We start from the raw sequence: 17,954 nt of genomic DNA on the forward strand, positions 1-17,954 counted from the left end.
CGAATATTTTATTAAATGTAATGTAAATAAAACATATTGAATAACTAAATTAAAAAAATCTGTAAGATAAATATTAAAATTATCTGATTTAAAAATAATAATGTATAAATACAATTATAAAAGAAGCTTAATAATAGCAATTCCAGTTCCCAACACTCATCAATGGTCAATTCCCCCCTGCCCTTACAACTCCACGTTACCCCCTTATATGATATAACATTTCTACTGCAAATTATATTTTCCCCTTCTTTATTTTCCCCCGTTTCAAATTTTCTCTTATAATTTTCCCTTCAGAAGACCGCTATGAGGTGAACGACTTGTATTTGCTTTTTGTTGCGAATAATCGAGTCAGTAGGCCAGCAAGTTGTTTTTGTCGGAAATCGTAACATGACGTAGCAACGGATTGTAAGGGTTATTTTCAGAAGAGGGTGATGACCGAATATATAAATCTCTATGCCTCTGTACCTCAGATCAGTTCCAGGAAGTTATTGGTTGAGGTAGGATGGGTAGTCCTATCTTGCCAAAGAGCACTAGGAGGTGTGAATGGATAGACCTAAACACGGTAAACAATAAACATTTTTTTTTATTAGTAGGCTAAATGTTGACCAAATTTGAGTTTCGATGGCTTTTAACAGGTCTGAAGCTTTGATAATCTTATCCCCTAAAATGAAAACTGTCCACAATCACAAGATTAAAGGCTCTTCGGACCTATGCCCCCCAATCTAGATTGTTACAAATATTCTTATATTTTGCATAAGATATCCCAATTTTCGGATATTATTAGAAAGTGTACTTACCCATCCAACCTTGTGAGAGACAAAATGGTTTGTAGGGTATCCAATCTTTTCAATGATTATCCACCATGGGAGGGAAGATAACACCCTTAATTTTTAGGCAAGACACATTTCCGGGGCCAGAGCATCAAAGGACCTAAGCGCAAATTTGTTTAAAGGAAGTGTTTGATTTACACCAAAAGTGGTCATTTCTGTGGCTCTGTTCTAATCCCACTTGCTGCCAGAAGCTTAAATAGCTTCTGAAAAAATAGCTTTTTTGAAAATAGCTTTGAAAAATTGAAAAAATTTTGAACAATTTTTTGAAAAAATTTTGAAAAAAAATTGAAAAATTTTCTGAAAAATAGCTTTTTTGAAAAACACATATGTTTATTCTGCCTGCACAAGCACATATATTTCTTCCTTTGCTAAAAAATGTGTTTATATTTATTTGAAAGAAAAAATATGATTTTATGCAGCTGTTTTTAGATAATTTCGCACCAAAAAATATCTATTCCTGGTCTAATCTCATGAGAATCCAAGCATTAAAACAATTATAAGGATTTGTCGGTTATATAATAAACACTCGAGAATTTGACGCGTTCATAAGACAAAAACTAGTCAAGTAATTTCTTTTAAAGACAATTCCTTTAGCTCGCTAAGCAAACAAGAGGTTTCTACTCCGTGAACAATATTTCTGAATAAGTTATCTGGGGTTGAGGGGCAAAAAAGGCACCTAGGTTAGGTTACGTATTTAATATACTGCGCTCTAAGCCCCCCCCCCCCACTCCATAATTCTTTGTGGTAATTTTCATAATTTTGTTTTCTAGTTGATTGACTTCTTGCTATCTCAGAAATGGGTTAAGTTTGGAAAATGAAACTTTCAGGGATGGGTCTACAGGCTGAAGTATGTCCCGAGAAGGCATTTTGAAGTACCTACCTCCACTCCTTCTCCCTCTAGAGGGCCTTGACCCTTGATGACGTTTAAAGATATGTGTGTTGTAAAAGTGAAACCTTACAAAATAGATATTCTGCTTAAATGAAGTACAACAAAATTGTTTTCAGCTTCACAACTTTGCTCAATCCCAATTTACAAGGTTTTAAAGATATGCAAATACATTTCCTAAATTTTGAAAAAAAAACATTGATATGGCTCAGAATTTTACTCAAATAACAGGAATTGCATTTTCAGAACTAAAGTCAGAGAAAAAGCAACTGGTAACTAAAAATTAAGGTAAAATGTTGTTTTGTCAAAATTTCAATAGGTATAGACCTGTCACGTAGGTGAATTTCAGAGCTCTCTAGAGGGAGAAGTAGTGGAGGTTGGTACTTTAAAATACCTTCCCGGGATATACTTCAGTCTGTAGACCCATCCCTGAGAGTTTCATTTTCCTAACCTAACCCCTCTCTGAAATAGCAAGAAGTCACTCAACTAGAATTTTACCAAATACTATATTTTCATCATATTTTGTTTTATTTCATTAGCATTAACAAAACTTTACTTTTCGAGTGCCATTCTTATACCCGACAAATACTTTATTAGGCTAGCTTCATTTCTAAACGAGGAATTTAAGTTTTTTTTTTCCGAACATGTATGAACAGGCTTTCATAGAGCAGGGTTAGAAAAGAAAGCAAGGGGTTGTGAACTTCATTACCAATGTGCATTTCTTTGTTATTCGTAATTATGTCGAACGCATATTTATCTTGCTTTTGGGGTGGAGAAATGGGGTAACTTACATGTCTTAATGTTACCCTACTTTCCAGAACGAAAAAAGTGGTTATATCAGGTTAAGTCAAATGGCCAAAGAGCTTAAATGCCAAACAAGGGTGTCTAGACATGTCAAACATAATAATCGATGGTTCAATTGTCTTTATCGATCAATTACTGAATTAATCAGTCTCAGCAACTGGGTACCAGCCGAGGCAGGGACGTACACAATAGAGGAATATTGAGACCTAGCCCCCTTGAAATCTTAAAATTTTCCGAGGTATTGGGTATCTCTTATCCAAATTATAAAAACAAATTCTTTTTCATCATTGCCCTCACCCCAGAATTAATCTTGCTTCCGTGCCTGACCTGTGGGTATCTACTAAGATTCTTGTGGGGAGATTTAACACTGAAAAATTTTTCAAACGTCGGAGGAGGGTAAGATTTAAAAAGCAGTTTTTACCAAATAAGCCTCACATTTTCTCTCAATAGTTACGAAGTTTGCACTGCATTATATATTGCTGGTCTTTCGGTATAGGAGGTGGGATTTAAACAATCTAACCTCATGTGGGTCAAGTCTTAAGGGGGGGGGGGGTACAATCCAATGGATGTTTTAGTGGATGAAGAATGACCTGGTGGGTCTGATGAAATAATCAGTTTATATCCATAAAAAGATAATTAGGCTAATATCTTATGTATTACAAGGTGACTGACTTTTTTAAACTGTTTTTTTGGGGGGAGGTGGTGAGAGTTTTACAGCGAATGAGATTTTTCGAATGTCTATACGCTGAAAAGAGTAAGGATCTAAGAAAGTATCGAGAACCCCTTCTCTATTAACTAAAGAGCAGGGTTTCCTACTTTTTGGGCCATGAATGTGTCACCTGAGAGTCCAAATATGTGTCCACCTCGAAATCTAACGAGATGGTTTTTTTTACCTGTTGTATAATTGACCAAAAGACGTTTCGTAAACAGGTTCCAAAGTGGCCAGTTAATATAAATCACAATGAAAACTAAAAAAATCCTCATAAAACATTCATACAAAATGACTAAGCGCGAAAGTATAAAACTCCTACAAACATGTAAATCCCTTACTTTGGGAAAAATTCTTAACTTATGACATTTCTGGCAAAACCTGGATGCTCAAAAATGAAAAAAAGAGAAAGAAAAGCACTGCTTCGTTGAACAGTGACAAAAATACATACGTAGTTGGGATACGTTTCGATTTATGTCATAAATTCAGAAAATGTGTACCTTTATTGTCCTTTTATGACCGAAATTGCATCACTTTTTTCCCTTTTTTGTCATTGAGTCCTGGCATTTGGGAATATGTCCTTTTAATATAAAATGTGTTCAGTTGGCAACCCTACTAAAGAGTTGATAATATTATATATTTAATTTCAAGTTGTTTTTTAGACGGTAAAGACTTAATTTTACCAGATGTACTGTGTTTTGAATATGGTTGATAAGTTTGATAAGTTTAATACGAACTTGGTAAAAATCGTTTCCAATAATTCCCTTAAGCATGCGGCTTTGTACAAGAATATCTGTAGAATAGATTATCTCTATAACTTTTTGTGAAGAAACTTATTTAGGTAGAAAAAATTAGGTTTACAATTTAGGTAGAAAAAACACGATTGATTTTAAACAATAAGTCTATGCACTTTTGAGAAAATTCAGTACCGTAGTTAATGCACAATTTCGGTGTTAAAAAATGTTCTAAAAGAAAGTGTTCTAAAGGCTATTTCCTGGCAAGAATTTTCTGCATTTGAATATCTAATTCGTCTGTTTCTTTTTTTTTTTTTTTTTTTTTTTTTTTCCTTTTTTTTGATTCGACAACTGATATGAATGCAATGTTGTAGCTGCAAACAGGAATGTATAATAAATATTTAATATGTATAATAAATATGTATAATAAATATTTAATATTAAATAGTTTATTTAATAGCCAAACAAGATATTTCCTATATTCGACATCACTCTATAGGAAAATCATCGAAATTGGCCTGCATAACGAAACAATTTAATTGTTTCTTTATTCTAACAGCTTTAAAAGTTCAATTTTTGACCAAGAATTTAAGAATAAAATTTAAAATATTTGCCTGACTTGTAAGATTTGACAGATTTAAAACCGATCATTGATTTGAACAAAATGTTTATAAGAAGAAACAAAAATTTAGGACAGGCCAAATACACCAAATCCAAAAATATCAGTTGAATACAACCAAATCCATAAAATATCCATATTGGGGAGGTAAAGTGTTCAGACCCACCCATGAATGTCCTTGTAAAAAATCAAACGAAAGGGAGCGATTAAATATATTGGTTGCCTTTTCACTTTTTGCCAAAAAATGATGCGTAAGAGCCAACATTATTCGTTTAGGCTTAGAACTCCAAATATAGCCCAATTTTCTTTTCTAGGAAAGTCATTGCTCTTCTAGTGCTAAAATAAAACTAGGGAAGACGAAATTAAGATCCACGTCTTCAAACTTCCCTTAACACCATGGAACTGAAATCCCGGTGCAGCAGGAGGTTCTCCTCAATTCTAGCGGTTCCCGATTTTCAATATGCAGTCTTAGAGAAATCCCCGGTGACTGCTTTAGTTCAGCTTAAAGCTCTGAGCAATTTCTCTATCAGTATGTTGAAAACAATTCTCAGTAAACCTAGTCTGCTGAGCCCGACCACTAGCCTTCACAAAGCTGCACATCTAGCTATAGGGAGCTAAACCCTTCAATCAACCAGAAATGTTGGCGCTCTTTGTCAATCCTAGGCCGTGACCAGATCAAATTAGTTGCAACTGATAGAAGAAGAACTGGAGACAAGAACATCCGTGCCGTTGCTGCAATTTTCCAGACGGTTGCAGTTGCAGTTGCAATTTATTGAAGGATAGTATGAAGGCAAATTCACCATCAAAATCACCGGATGGCCGCTAAGCATTCCCGGTGTGTAAAATAATGTAAAGTGTAATTAAAGTATAGTGTTTATTTCGTTTATAGAGTAAGTTGTTTCTTCAATCTATTTGGCAGTATAATGTTTAGTTTAAGTTATTGTTCAACTCAAGTTATTTTGTTTATTTTTGTTTAAAATGTCTGTGGCTAAATATGTACTGGATGAATGATAATACGAGAATGAGAGAAGTAGTGTTTGAAAGAGTGGGGCGTCTCCTTTTTTCGTATGATGATAGTTTAGACACCTAGAATGTGGTGTGATTGTGTGAGTGTTTTGAAGCGTAAGTTCGGTGTTGCGGGTGTTTTGCGTAGTTTGTAATGCATAAAAAAAGAAATTTTCTTATTTCTTTTTATTTATGCATCGGACAGTTGCAAATCTAGTCTGTAGATTTCTAGCTTCTTTGTGCTTTTTAATCACAGATTTTTTTTAATCTGTGAAAGTGGATGAACACTACCAGTGAAACTAAACTACACTGCCAAAAGATGACATTTCATCTTTATGTTTAGCTGATTAGCTTTAAGTTAGTAGTTTAGTCTTTTATTATAAAATATAAAAATAATAAAAAAATTAGTTAGTTGAATTCCTTCTTTGTTTTGTTTAGTCCAAAAATCACAGTAATCTCTAAGTGTCTTACAATGCTGGCTATAAGCCTAAAATAGGAGCTGTTAAGAAAAAAACATATTAAGAAAAACAATAATTACTATGAAGTATGCAGAATAATTGTAAATAACACATTTTGACTGCAGCTTCATTATACTTTACCCCACCCCACCCGCACCCACTAATGTGCAAATATTTGGCGCAAATTCTATATTTCCCATGTATTTTTCTGTTTCTTAATTTTGTTACAGTCTATTCAATTTACGGGTGCACGGGTTGAAACAAGAGGATCGTTCTCCTTTCGATTGCGTGCCATGGCAAAATGCTTGGGGAATATATAATTTTGGCTAAATATTTGCCTATTTTGGGCGTGGAAGGGGGTGGTGGTAAATTATAGAGGATTTGTAGTAAAATTGCGTTACTACAGTTATTCTGCAAATTATCAAGTAATAATGGTTTTCTGGACATGTTTCCTTCTCAACAGGCCCAATTCCAAGCTTATACCCAATACTGCCCCTGGGCAGTCTGGAATGAACACAGATTGTGGCTAAAATAAACAGGAATTGCATTAGAAAAAATTAGGGATATCACAACATTTGTTGGTTAAGGTTAAGGATAGCAACTCGCCAGAAGGAGACATGCAAGAATAACAAGAAACACTTTTAGATTGCTGATTTTATGCTCATTTTTATGGTTTATTCACGTTTTTGACAATTTATCCCCATCCCTCCCCCGCTAATGGTCTCATATGGGCCTAGGTTATATAAAAAAAACTAGCATATAAAAATGAAATTCTTACGTTTTAATACGCAGCGTATTTACATTAATCAGATAATCATGTTAACTCCTTTTACAATTCACATTTTGAACTTAATTAACATAATATTTTTATCTTATATTATGCACACAGCCTAAACTGGTTTATGAGTCAACACAGTGTTACCGATTTTACAATGGATTAATCAAGGGAAAGAACAGCAAACACATATTATTATGGCTACATATGTTTCCATCAGGGATAGGGGAGGGGGGCACTGTCAGAGTAACGACTCTTATGTTGAAAAGGAACGAGAACTAAGGAATATAATGGTACAATTTTTGGTACTTGCGTTTTATCCCAACCACACTCAACAAGTGGAGTTAGGTTAATCATAATGAAATATACCTAAAAATGACGAGAATATAATATTTTAGTAAAAAAATTATGGAAAATACAACAGAGAACTATGGAAAGCAGGCCGCCTAGAACGCATCTTATTAGATACCTAACCTTACCAACTCTATATCCTATATTCAGCACAATCATTCAGCCTTAACTGTATGTTTCTTGACCCAATATAGCGTTACCGATTTTACAACAGATCAATCAAAGGAAAGAAAAGCAACCAAATATATTATTAGGGCTACATATATTAAATATTTATTTCAAATATACCTGCATGGTAGTTTATTTCACTTAAGCTAAGCTGATTATCTCCGAGTGCATATAGAAAATCGGGTTTCAAACAGATCAAACTTCTCGAGTGTGATCGGGATAACACGTAAGTGCCCAATTTTTATTTTAGTGTATGGACCAGGGCTATGTAGAGGGATGTTAGGGATGAACTATCAAAAACAGAAACTACAATGAAAAAGAGCACGACATTAGCAATCTAGAAATGCCGTTTTTTCTAACATGCATTCTTCTGGAAAGTCGTGTTTCTTAACCATCATTGATTTTTTTTTTCAGTAGGCCAAAAAAAAGGGTACTTGTATGATTAACCCCCCACCACTCAAGCTGGCCATTCATTGACACATTATAGAACCGGTTTCTTTAGTTAGTTTCTTTCTGCTTAGCGTGAGACAAGACAAAGAGAAGTGATAGAACAGATGAGAAATATATGATTTGGGCTATATATTTATACATTAGGGGGTGGGTTAAAGTATTGGGAAAGTGTGAAGTTAGAAGACAAATCCTACTACATAATACGTAGAATAATTGTACCTAATACATTAGGCATGCCCCCCCCCCTAATAAACAACACTGCGCTTAAGGTAAAGCAAAACAATTTTTATCGACTCAGCTTATTTCGGTAAATTTCACTTATTTGAAAAAAAATATCTCTTTAATACCCAAATAAAATGCAAATAATCGGACAAACAGAACGAATTTCTGCATTACAATCTATTAGAATGGATATCATGCAACAATATACCTTTTAAATCAATGCGGCCACTTTCCGTTATAACGAAGTTCCTCTCAATCATTGCGTTCTCATTGTGAGGTCAACGACTTACTCCTAGTCTAGAACGAAGTCAGTAGGTCACTGTTGTTTTGATAGAAGCGTAGCTAATGTAATAATTTGTCAAAGGGTGAATTTCAAGGTTAATGACAGATATAAACTGTCACAGTTATGCGTCTTATCAGCTCCAAAAAGCTGTTCATTGAGGTAGGTTCGGCAATTAGTGTCATCGTAGACCATTAGAAGGGTTGAACGGGTAGAAGAAAATGGTAAGTTGGTTCTTTGATTATTGGGTAAAATTCAAAGGTGGTTTTAGAGGGGCACATGGGGTACTTGCCTCGGGCACAGAATTTCAAATAAATAATCTAACGGCTATAATCATTTTGTAAATTCTGGGATTTTTTTATTTTAAAAAAGTATAGGGTACAGTTAATAAATCCCACAATTTTCAGGCCAAATTTTGACAAAATTTTCATCTTAAGAAAATTATTTTCAATTTATTAATAAATTAATAATTTATTTTATTTTTAATATATTATCTCAATTGTTTAACCATTATTGATTATTTCAATCTAATTATTATTATTTGTTTTTTTCTTTTTTAATTTGTCATATTAATTAACTAATAGTAAACTGTTAATTTTTAACTAATAATTATATTATGAAATAAGTAGCCAATTAGTCTCTGTTTATTATTAAACGCAACTTGAATTAAAATCAAGTTGCCGTTGGGTGCCGGCAAAGGGCAGGCTGGATCATGGCCCCCCTGGAAATTTGTAACATAAAGTAATTTATAAGGAAACCAAAGGAAAGAGAGTAGAATAGGGACAATTCACGAAAGAATATGTGTGTTGCCCCATTGTTGGCTGCCTGCCAAAAGATTTTGACCATTAGTAAGGAAAATTAAAGTTCTAATAATTCTATATGATTTGGTTGGATCAATAAAAAATTCCAATTTTTCATAGTATTGAATGGTAAGCAAATAAAAATCCTTGTCAATAACGGAAGAATAAGAGCCTAACTATTGATAACATTCAAAGACTCAGCTTTTTATGGTGATTAAATAAAAAAAAACTAGTTTTTTTAACTGAAAGTGAGGAGCGAAATTAAAACTTAAAATGAACAGAAATTACTCCGTATATGAAATGGGTTGTCCCCTCCGCAATCCCTCGCTCTTTACGCTAAAGTTTTTAATTGTTTTAAAAAGTAGAACTGTGGCGAAGAGTCAAACTTTAGCGTAAAGAGCGAGGGATTGCGGAGGGGACAACCCATTTCATATACGGAGTAATTTCTGTTCGTTTTAAGTTTTAATGTCGCTCCTTACTTTCAGTTAAAAAAAACTATTTTTTTTATTTAATTTCTTAACGTTTTTGAATTAATGCATGTTTGATTCTGGCTCTCCGCACATAAATTATTAAAATAAAAATTTGCATATTAATTCTTTTTTTGGCTAAATGGCTTTCGCTTAGTTTTGATCAGACGATTTCGAGAAATAAGGGGTGGGGAAAGAGGCCTAGTTGCCCTCCAAATTTTCGGTTTCTTAAAAAGGCAACTAGAACTTTTAATTTTTGATGAACGTTTTTATTAATAAAAAATATACATAACTTAAGAATTAAGTTACGTAACAAACTTTTACATTCTTAAATTTTTATTATGTATATCAGAGGGTTTTTCCCCTCGTTAATACCTCGCTCTTTACGCTAAATCTTAAGTTTTGCCCCAATTCTTTAAGAATGACACCAGAATCAGAAAGGCCGTAGAATAAATAGTTGAAATTACTAAAAATAATTTAGCATAAAGAGCGAGGTATTTATATCCTCCTAAATATCTCGCTCTTTATGCTAAAGTATTTTTAGAACCCCCTCATATGCGTAATAATATCTGTTCGTTTTAAGTTTTAATGCTACTCCTTAGTTTCAATTGAAAAAACTTTTTCATGTTTATTTTTTCATTTTTTTTTATAGTAATGCTAGAAAATCCCGCGTCCTTTTCATCGAATTTCTCTTCCCCCCTGACATATTCCTCCAAGGAAAGATCCTCCCACATAAACCCCTCCCCTAAAGTCCACCCCCAAACCAAAAAAAAAACCCTGAAAACGTCTGTACACTTCCCCATAACCATTACTGTATGTAAACACTGGTCAAAGTTTGTAACTTGCAGCCCCTCCTCCAGGAACTGTGGGGGAGTAAGTCATCCCCAAAGACATAGTCATTATGGTTTTCGACTATGCGGAACAAAATGGCTACCTCACAATTTTGATCCGTTGACTTTGGGAAAAAAATGAGCATGGGAAGGGGCCTAGGTGCCCTCCAATTTCTTGGTCACTTAAAAAGGGCACTAGAACTTTTGGTTTCCGTTAGAATGAGCCCTCTCGCAACATTCTAGGACCACTCGGTCGATACGATGACCCCTGGAAAAAAAAACAAAAAAAAACAACAAACAAACAAATAAACACGCACCCGTGTTCTGTCTTCTGGCAAAAAATACGAAATTCCACGTTTTTGTAGATAGGAGCTTGAAATTTTTGCTACAGGGTTCTCTAATACGCTGAATGCGATGGTGCAATTTTTGTTAAGATTCTATAAATTTAGAGGGTGTTTCCCCCTGTTTTCCAAAATCAGGCAAATTTTCTCAGGCTCGTAACTTTTGATGACAAAGACTAAATTTGATAAAACTTATATATTTAACGTCAGCATGAAAATCCAATTCTTCTGATGTATCTTCTAGCATCAAAATTCCGTTTTTTAGAGTTTCGTTTACTATTGAGCCGGGTCGCTCCTTACTACAGTTCGTTACCACGAACTGTTTGATCCTAAATATATATTCGTTTATTAGTAATTAGTGCAGTTATTAGTACACGAGAAAGTTCGTATAATTATAGAAAACACATGGAAAACAACTTAATAAGGGGCGATTTTGGTAAAAATATGCCGTCAACTTTTGCATTGTAAGAATAGCCATGAGCTGACATATGAAGCCACTATAATCAGAAATGTTTCCCCTGAACAGAATGCTGGGAATTTCTGTATTTTCCCCCAGAAGGGACACTTTTTTTGTGTTTTATTATCATTTTTTTTCCAGGAGCGACTGCATTTATCTAGTTGTCACTTTGAAAAATATTTAACTTCTACAGTTATGAAGTATAAAGGTGTCAAATATATTAGTTTTGTTATTCAAAATTAAATTAAAAATATTGACTTAAAAATTTTTATCTGATTTTCTTATTCTCACTTTTAATGTTTTACTTTGAAGAAACTACTTTGATAATACAGCGTTACTTTTTATAAACAATTAAGTATTTAATATTTTAATACAAAGGCATTAAATATTTTGGTGTTTGATAACCAAGTTCAAAACTGTTGATATCGTTAAAAAAAAAATATCCGCATAACACTTCGGCATTGCTCAACAAAACTAAATGCTGGGAGTTAATATCTTGGTTTTTACAAGTAGGTAATTGTTTTATTTTAATTAACATAATTTTTCCATTGCCTTTAGAAAAATGTTTGTCTCTAAGCTTCATTAAATTAAAAAAAAACAAGCTTTTTCAACTGAAAATAAGGAGCAAAATTAAAACTTGAAACGAACAAAAGTTATTACGTATATGTGGGGGGTTGCCCCCTCCTCAACACTTCACTCTTCACGCTATAGTTTTACGGAACTTTAAAAAAAGTTACTTATTGTTCTAATTAAACGACCCTTTTGTTTCAGGAGTCTTTTTTTAAAAAAATCGGAAAAATTTAAACTTTAATGTAAGGAGCGAGGTGTTGAGTAGGGGGCAACCCCACTTATATACTTATTAATTTCTGATATTTTTAAGTTTTAACATTGCTCCTTACTTTCAGTTGAAAAAGCTCATTTTTTGTTTAATTTCTGTTCGATCTTTAAATAACGCCAGGACACCTGGCTCCAATTCCACGGAAAAATCCTCCTCCCCATAGAAATATCCTCTGGACAATTCAGTTCTGGCCAAAATTTTCTCCGGACAATTATTCTTAGCATCTACACGCGTAAGATTGAATCGATAAAGAGAAAGTGAGACATATAAAGAAATTTCGTATAGAAATTCTGGCAAGTTAACCCAGTGTAAAAATTTCCCCTGATAAATTCACCCCCTGGAAACTTTCCCCTCCATGGAAAATTCTCACAGAAGAAAAGCCGTCCTCCCCTTCCACCCGAAAAATCTATGCATACTTCCCAGTAAAAAATAAAACAATGGGCTAGTCTCATAACTTAAAAACCTTTCTTCAGGGGCTTTAAGGGGGTCATTTTATGTCCAAAGACATAGTAATTGGGCCTTTCAACTATGCTAAAAAAGTTATTTCAAAATCTTGATTGGACGATTTTGAGAAAAAGTGGTGTGGGAGGGGGTCTAGTAGCCCTCCAATTTTTGGTCACTTAAAAAGGGCATTAGAACTAGAATGAACCATCTCCCGATGTCTTAGGCCCTCTGGGTCGATACGATCACCCCTGGGGGAAAAAACGAATTACCATGTATCCGTGATCTTTCTTCTGGCAAAATTTACAAAATTCCATATTTTTGCAGATATGAGCTTGAAATCTCTACAGTACGGTTCTTTGATACGCTGAATCTGATGATGTGTTTTACGTTAAAATTATATGACTTCTAGGGGGTCTTTCCCCCTTTTATCGAAAATCAGACAATTCTTCTTATGCTCGTATCTTTTAACGGGTTAGACTAAACTTAATGAAAGTTATATATTTGGAATCAGTATAATAAGCCAATTCTTTTGATATATTTCTTGGTATCAAAAATCCGTTTTTGAGAGTTTCGGTCACTATTGAGCCACTTCGCTCCTTACTTACAGTTCGTTACCACGAACTGTTTGATTATCCCTCAAATCCAAATAGAGATCATTGAAATATAGATAGTTTTTCTGCGCTACCAAAAGTATTGTGTTCATAAAACTTCACAGTTTCATGAAATGTAATTAAACAAATAGAAAAGGTTTTTCACAAAAGTAGGGAGCAAGTTTAGAACAAAACAAATGTAAATTACTCTGTATATAAGGGGGACTCCCCCCTTATCAACACTTTGTTCATTAAACAAAAGTTTTTTAGCGCTTTGAAAAATCTTAAAAAGCCAAACTTCACAGTAAAGAATAAGGAGCTAAAAAGCAGACAGCCCCCTTCATACAAAGAATATTCTGTTCAAATAGGTTCCAAATCTGTTCCTTGCTTTCATTCGAAAAGCTCTTTTTTTAATTTAATTTCTAGTTGTTTTCCAAATCATACCCAAGCCTTACCAAGGTATAATTTGAGGTACCCATCCTTTATTTCCATGGTTAATTGCTTTTAAAATGTACGTTCATTAGTACCGTCCTACGTTTAAATTTGCAATTTCAATTTTGGATAAAATTTGAATATAACTTAAAAATTGGCGATGAGTAGTAATTTGTGTGAAAAGTCCTTGTTAATATTACAACTAAAGAATTTCGGTTGGATGAAAAGGAGTATTATTGTTTGTGAGACTTTTGATATTCTCCATAACTGAAGCCATCATACCCTCACCTAAACAACGGCTCCCCCCTTCATTATAGTTGATACATAATTACAGATCACCAAATCTAGCCTAATTTCATTACAAATAAAGTCAATCAACTTGGTTAAATCCAGTACTGCCGCCGTTCGCCTTTACTTCTTTTGCAACTGGGAAGCCTAAAATATAATTTTTGATACTTTTAAATCAATTAGCTTCTCTGAAATTTAAATTGATTGCAAATTTGTTCTCTTCGGGGTAAAGTTGTAGTTTATTGCCCAAAACCACTTAAACTGTCACCCAACCACCACTGCTATTTTGGCGTCTGGTCCCCCTGGAAAATTTTCTACCGACGCCCTTGAAGTTGCCATCAAGCCGTTGGCCAAGTGGAGACAGAGCCAAAACAAAAGTCTGAGTGAAAGGGCAGAGCTGGCATAAGCCCTTTTTCAAAGTTGTATAAAAATAAAAAAAGTTTTTTTTTAACTGGAAGTAAGGAGCGACATTAAAACTTAAAATGAACAGAAATTACTCCGCATATGAAAAAGGTTGTCCCCTCCGCAACGCCTCGCTCTTTATGCTAAAGTTTGACTCTGTCACAACTCTACTTATTAAAACAATAAAAAAAAAATCAGAATTAAAATGTGATTCTTTCGATGTAACTATTGGTATCAAAATTCAGTTTTTTAGAGTTTCGGTTACTATTGAGCCGGGTCGCTCCTTACTAAAGCTCGTTTCTTTCTATAGCTCGACTAGAAGAGAGCTTCTAATCGAGTTATAGATTGATTAGTGCAAAAGGAAAAGTGTTCAAATGATATGTGAAATATTTATCTCGATTTATCCCTCTATAGATCGATTAGAAGAGACCTTCTAATCGAGGTATAGATAGCTTCCATGTCAAAGAGAATGAGAAAATTATAAATTTCCTTTCAGATGCATAGAGAGACCGATCATTACAAAAGGAAAAGTGTTCAAATGATAGGTGCAATATTTTTTTTCGACAAGCATAGATAACATGTACTTGTGCGCGTTTTCAGGGGCCAAAAATTTGAAACCATATCATTAGATTCAGATCTAATAAAAAAACTGGGGGTCCTGAACAAGAACCACCAAATCTCGAACTTTTTCGCACTTGATAAATAACATGCTTTCAACTTTCAAAAACATTTGCTCGTTTTTCTCGACGACCCACGAAGCACCATTCGGTACAACTAAGGAGCTAGAAAAAATTCCTAGCACCAAAACCGATCGGTACATTGGAAAAACCGATCAGTTTTTGAGCGTTTCCCTATGCGTCTGAACGGGCTATAAGAGTAAAAACTGGCGATTTTTGAGGGGCTATAAGAGTAAAAACTGGCGATTTTTGAGGGGCTATAAGAGTAAAAACTGTCGACAAAAATAACCATCAACGCCATATAGCGTCTTGCGTCTCTTGGTATTTTTTTAAGCTTTGTACAGGGTGGGCCAAAAGTCACTGACTCATTTCAATTTTAAATAACTTTTTTTTTATTTTAACAGTTATATGCATTTTTAAGTTGAAATTTTAGTATCATAAAGTCAAGGCGATGGAAATTGATTTTCTATCACGTACGTATGCCGTATCACGTTATATACCGTACGTTGTATAGTACTGAATTTCTCCATATTTAATTTCCAGGATCTGAAAAAATAAAAACATTAAGAAAATAAAAAAGATATTAAGAAATAAAAAAAGATAATGAAAAACAAAAAAGGGCAGTGACTTTTGGCCCACCATGTAATCGTTTTCCATTCAGAAACTAGGATCAGACACTCATTTCTGCACTAATTTTACCAATTATATCAATTACAAATAATTTGTTATTACTACACTTACTTATTACTACATTAATGCTTTGATGGTTTGCTATCGACCAGTTTCCAATTTTATAAGTTACCCATATTCTTTGTTCCAAGTACTATATTGAGGTGAATTCTTTCATTTGAGGAGCCACTTGGAGCTATGCTCTCCCAAAATCTTGATTTGCCTCGATTTCCATGTGGTTCACCTATTTATAGTGCTTACATTGAAGCTCCCATCCCACAGATATGTTGGACCCTTTGAAACAAGGTCATGTGTCTTAGTTTGTTACTCTTAAATAAGCTATAGAAGTGGTAAAATTTTGAACAGCATTGGATGGATCCGAGACTTTTCACCCGAAGTTTTAGGGATCCTAATTTGGGATACAAGTGCAGGCCTGAAAGTTTCAGGCATATAATTAGGAAATTTTCAAAACAACTCCCGCACTTTGGGCTCTCAAAACCTCCGAAAAAGCTTTTATCAAGGATACTAAAATCATCTGTATACTCGACGCATAGGGCTCTTTTACATTGTTTTATCCATGTAAGGATCTAAAACCTTCAATTTCTGTTCGAATAAGCCCTCTTCTAATATACCAAAAACACTAATTTGCTATTATGACCACTGAAGAGAAAAATCGACCCACAAAGAAGCACAAACTCTTAGAAACTTGATAACTATGGTATATTTGGAAATACTCCACTGAATGGGGTACTTTTCCTTAAGATGTATGAATTTATGAAACAATGAATGAATGAATTTATTGAGGAATTAAACTCACAAAAGGAGTATTTTGCTTAATAGATCAACTATAAACCTCAAACACAAACAAAATAAAAGATACAAGGAAAACTGAACATACCATCTACAAACTAAATGGAAATAAAAAGTTAAACATTAACAGCGCTTAATTTTCAAAATAGAATTTATATGCCAATTGTTAATATATTTGTTATATCGAATACTAGTGAGCAAGGCCGTATCCAGTGGAGGAGATTACGAATTTCGACCCCCCCCCCCAAATTTGGTCAAATTCAAAAAAGTATAGCAAAAATGCATGTGAACAAATTTTGATGCCCTTTTAAGGCTATTTTTGTACCCCCTCAACAAAAATCCTGGATGCGCCCTTGCTACTTAATCAAAAGGAAAATAGTTATTCAGATTTAGAATTGGATCCAACCTAGGACCAATGTAAATTTGACATTCAAATAATACTCATTCTACCGTTTAATCCGTACCATATATAAGATCTAAAGAATTTGATTTTAAAGTCTTAAGGCAATTCAATTTAAATAGCAACAAGAGAAATAACTTAGGCTGAATGATAATATTAATTATGTATAAAAGCAGAAATAAGGTCGCCAAAAGAGGTAAAAATTTAAGTACCACAGTTGAACAATCACTTTAAGTACTGGAGCCCAAGGGGTCACCCACTGTCCACCACTTGTTGTACATCTCAAAGCACCACACTATTCCGCCATGCATGGCACAGTCTCTGAAACACCTCGAAGAGCTCCACCACGCTTGGTACGCGCCACCTGGTGTATAAAAATCACTGAAGATTGGTGACCCCTTGCTCGAACCAAAACCCATATAGGTACTTTTTAAAATTTAGTACTGAAATGGTATACGATCTTAAATGTGCTATTAAACAATCTGGATATACCTTCTATTCATTCTCAGAAGACTTTCAAAGCAGGGTTGCTAACATGGTCAGTTCCAAAAGTGCTACAATTGCCCAAATTTGCGTCTTACACAGCGATTTTTGGTGCTACCGTCAATAATTGAATGTAATATAGTTAAAGTAGCACGTTGCTACATATAATTAAATAGTGCTAAAATAGCACAATAGGTGGCAACGCTGTTTCAAAGACCGAATAAATATTCCACCCGCACAACAGACGCACTAATTTATAACAGACTAAAGACAGCACGTGTTTTGGCAAACTCCTTCCGCTTTTCTTTCATGCAACCAGCTTAAGCTTCCTTAACGCCAATTCACAACAAGATTTTGCTGACACGGAGATTTAACTAAAACCCATATAAAAGAAATACGGGAGGGCAAAGGGAACCAATCTACTTAATTGAAGAAATACGTCAAATACAGCCACTTATAGCCTATAGCCACAGGTGAACTTTTAACAGCGTTTATCTAATGTGTGAAACAGTTTATTAATGAAAAGAATGTTCATAAGAAAGATACGTCACACAAAAAAGTATTCTCACATCTTCATAACTTTCTCCAATTCTTATTTCATCTGCGGAATTTAAAAGAAAACAGAAATTAAGAATACAAAAAAAAACAACTAAAGAATTAAAAAAAGAATCGTAATAATAAAGAAAGCAAGGGCTTCAATCGGGGCAGGGGGACGCTAATTTTTTTTTTGTTCCG

General features: G+C 34.1%; 1 protein-coding gene and 1 long non-coding RNA gene across 2 annotated transcripts in view; one reads left to right on the forward strand and one right to left on the reverse strand.

Annotated features, from left to right (window-relative positions):
• Nucleotides 1–435: 435 nt before the first annotated feature.
• LOC136037792 (uncharacterized) lies at nucleotides 436–6,004 on the forward strand. Its single transcript, XR_010620038.1, has 2 exons — nucleotides 436–562; nucleotides 4,897–6,004. It is a non-coding gene; the product is annotated as an uncharacterized LOC136037792 (long non-coding RNA).
• An 11,705-nt stretch (nucleotides 6,005–17,709) lies between these two features.
• LOC136037793 (UDP-N-acetylglucosamine transporter-like) overlaps nucleotides 17,710–17,954 on the reverse strand; it is a 39,001-nt gene continuing 38,756 nt past the window's right edge. Inside the window, exon 7 of the mRNA XM_065720626.1 lies at nucleotides 17,710–17,820. Within this exon, the coding sequence (XP_065576698.1) occupies nucleotides 17,812–17,820 (9 nt within the window). The 3' untranslated portion in view covers nucleotides 17,710–17,811. The remainder of the gene's footprint in view (nucleotides 17,821–17,954) is intronic.

Source organism: Artemia franciscana, chromosome 17 (genome assembly GCF_032884065.1).
Source record: "Artemia franciscana chromosome 17, ASM3288406v1, whole genome shotgun sequence".
Classification (NCBI taxonomy): Eukaryota; Metazoa; Arthropoda; class Branchiopoda; order Anostraca; family Artemiidae; genus Artemia; species Artemia franciscana.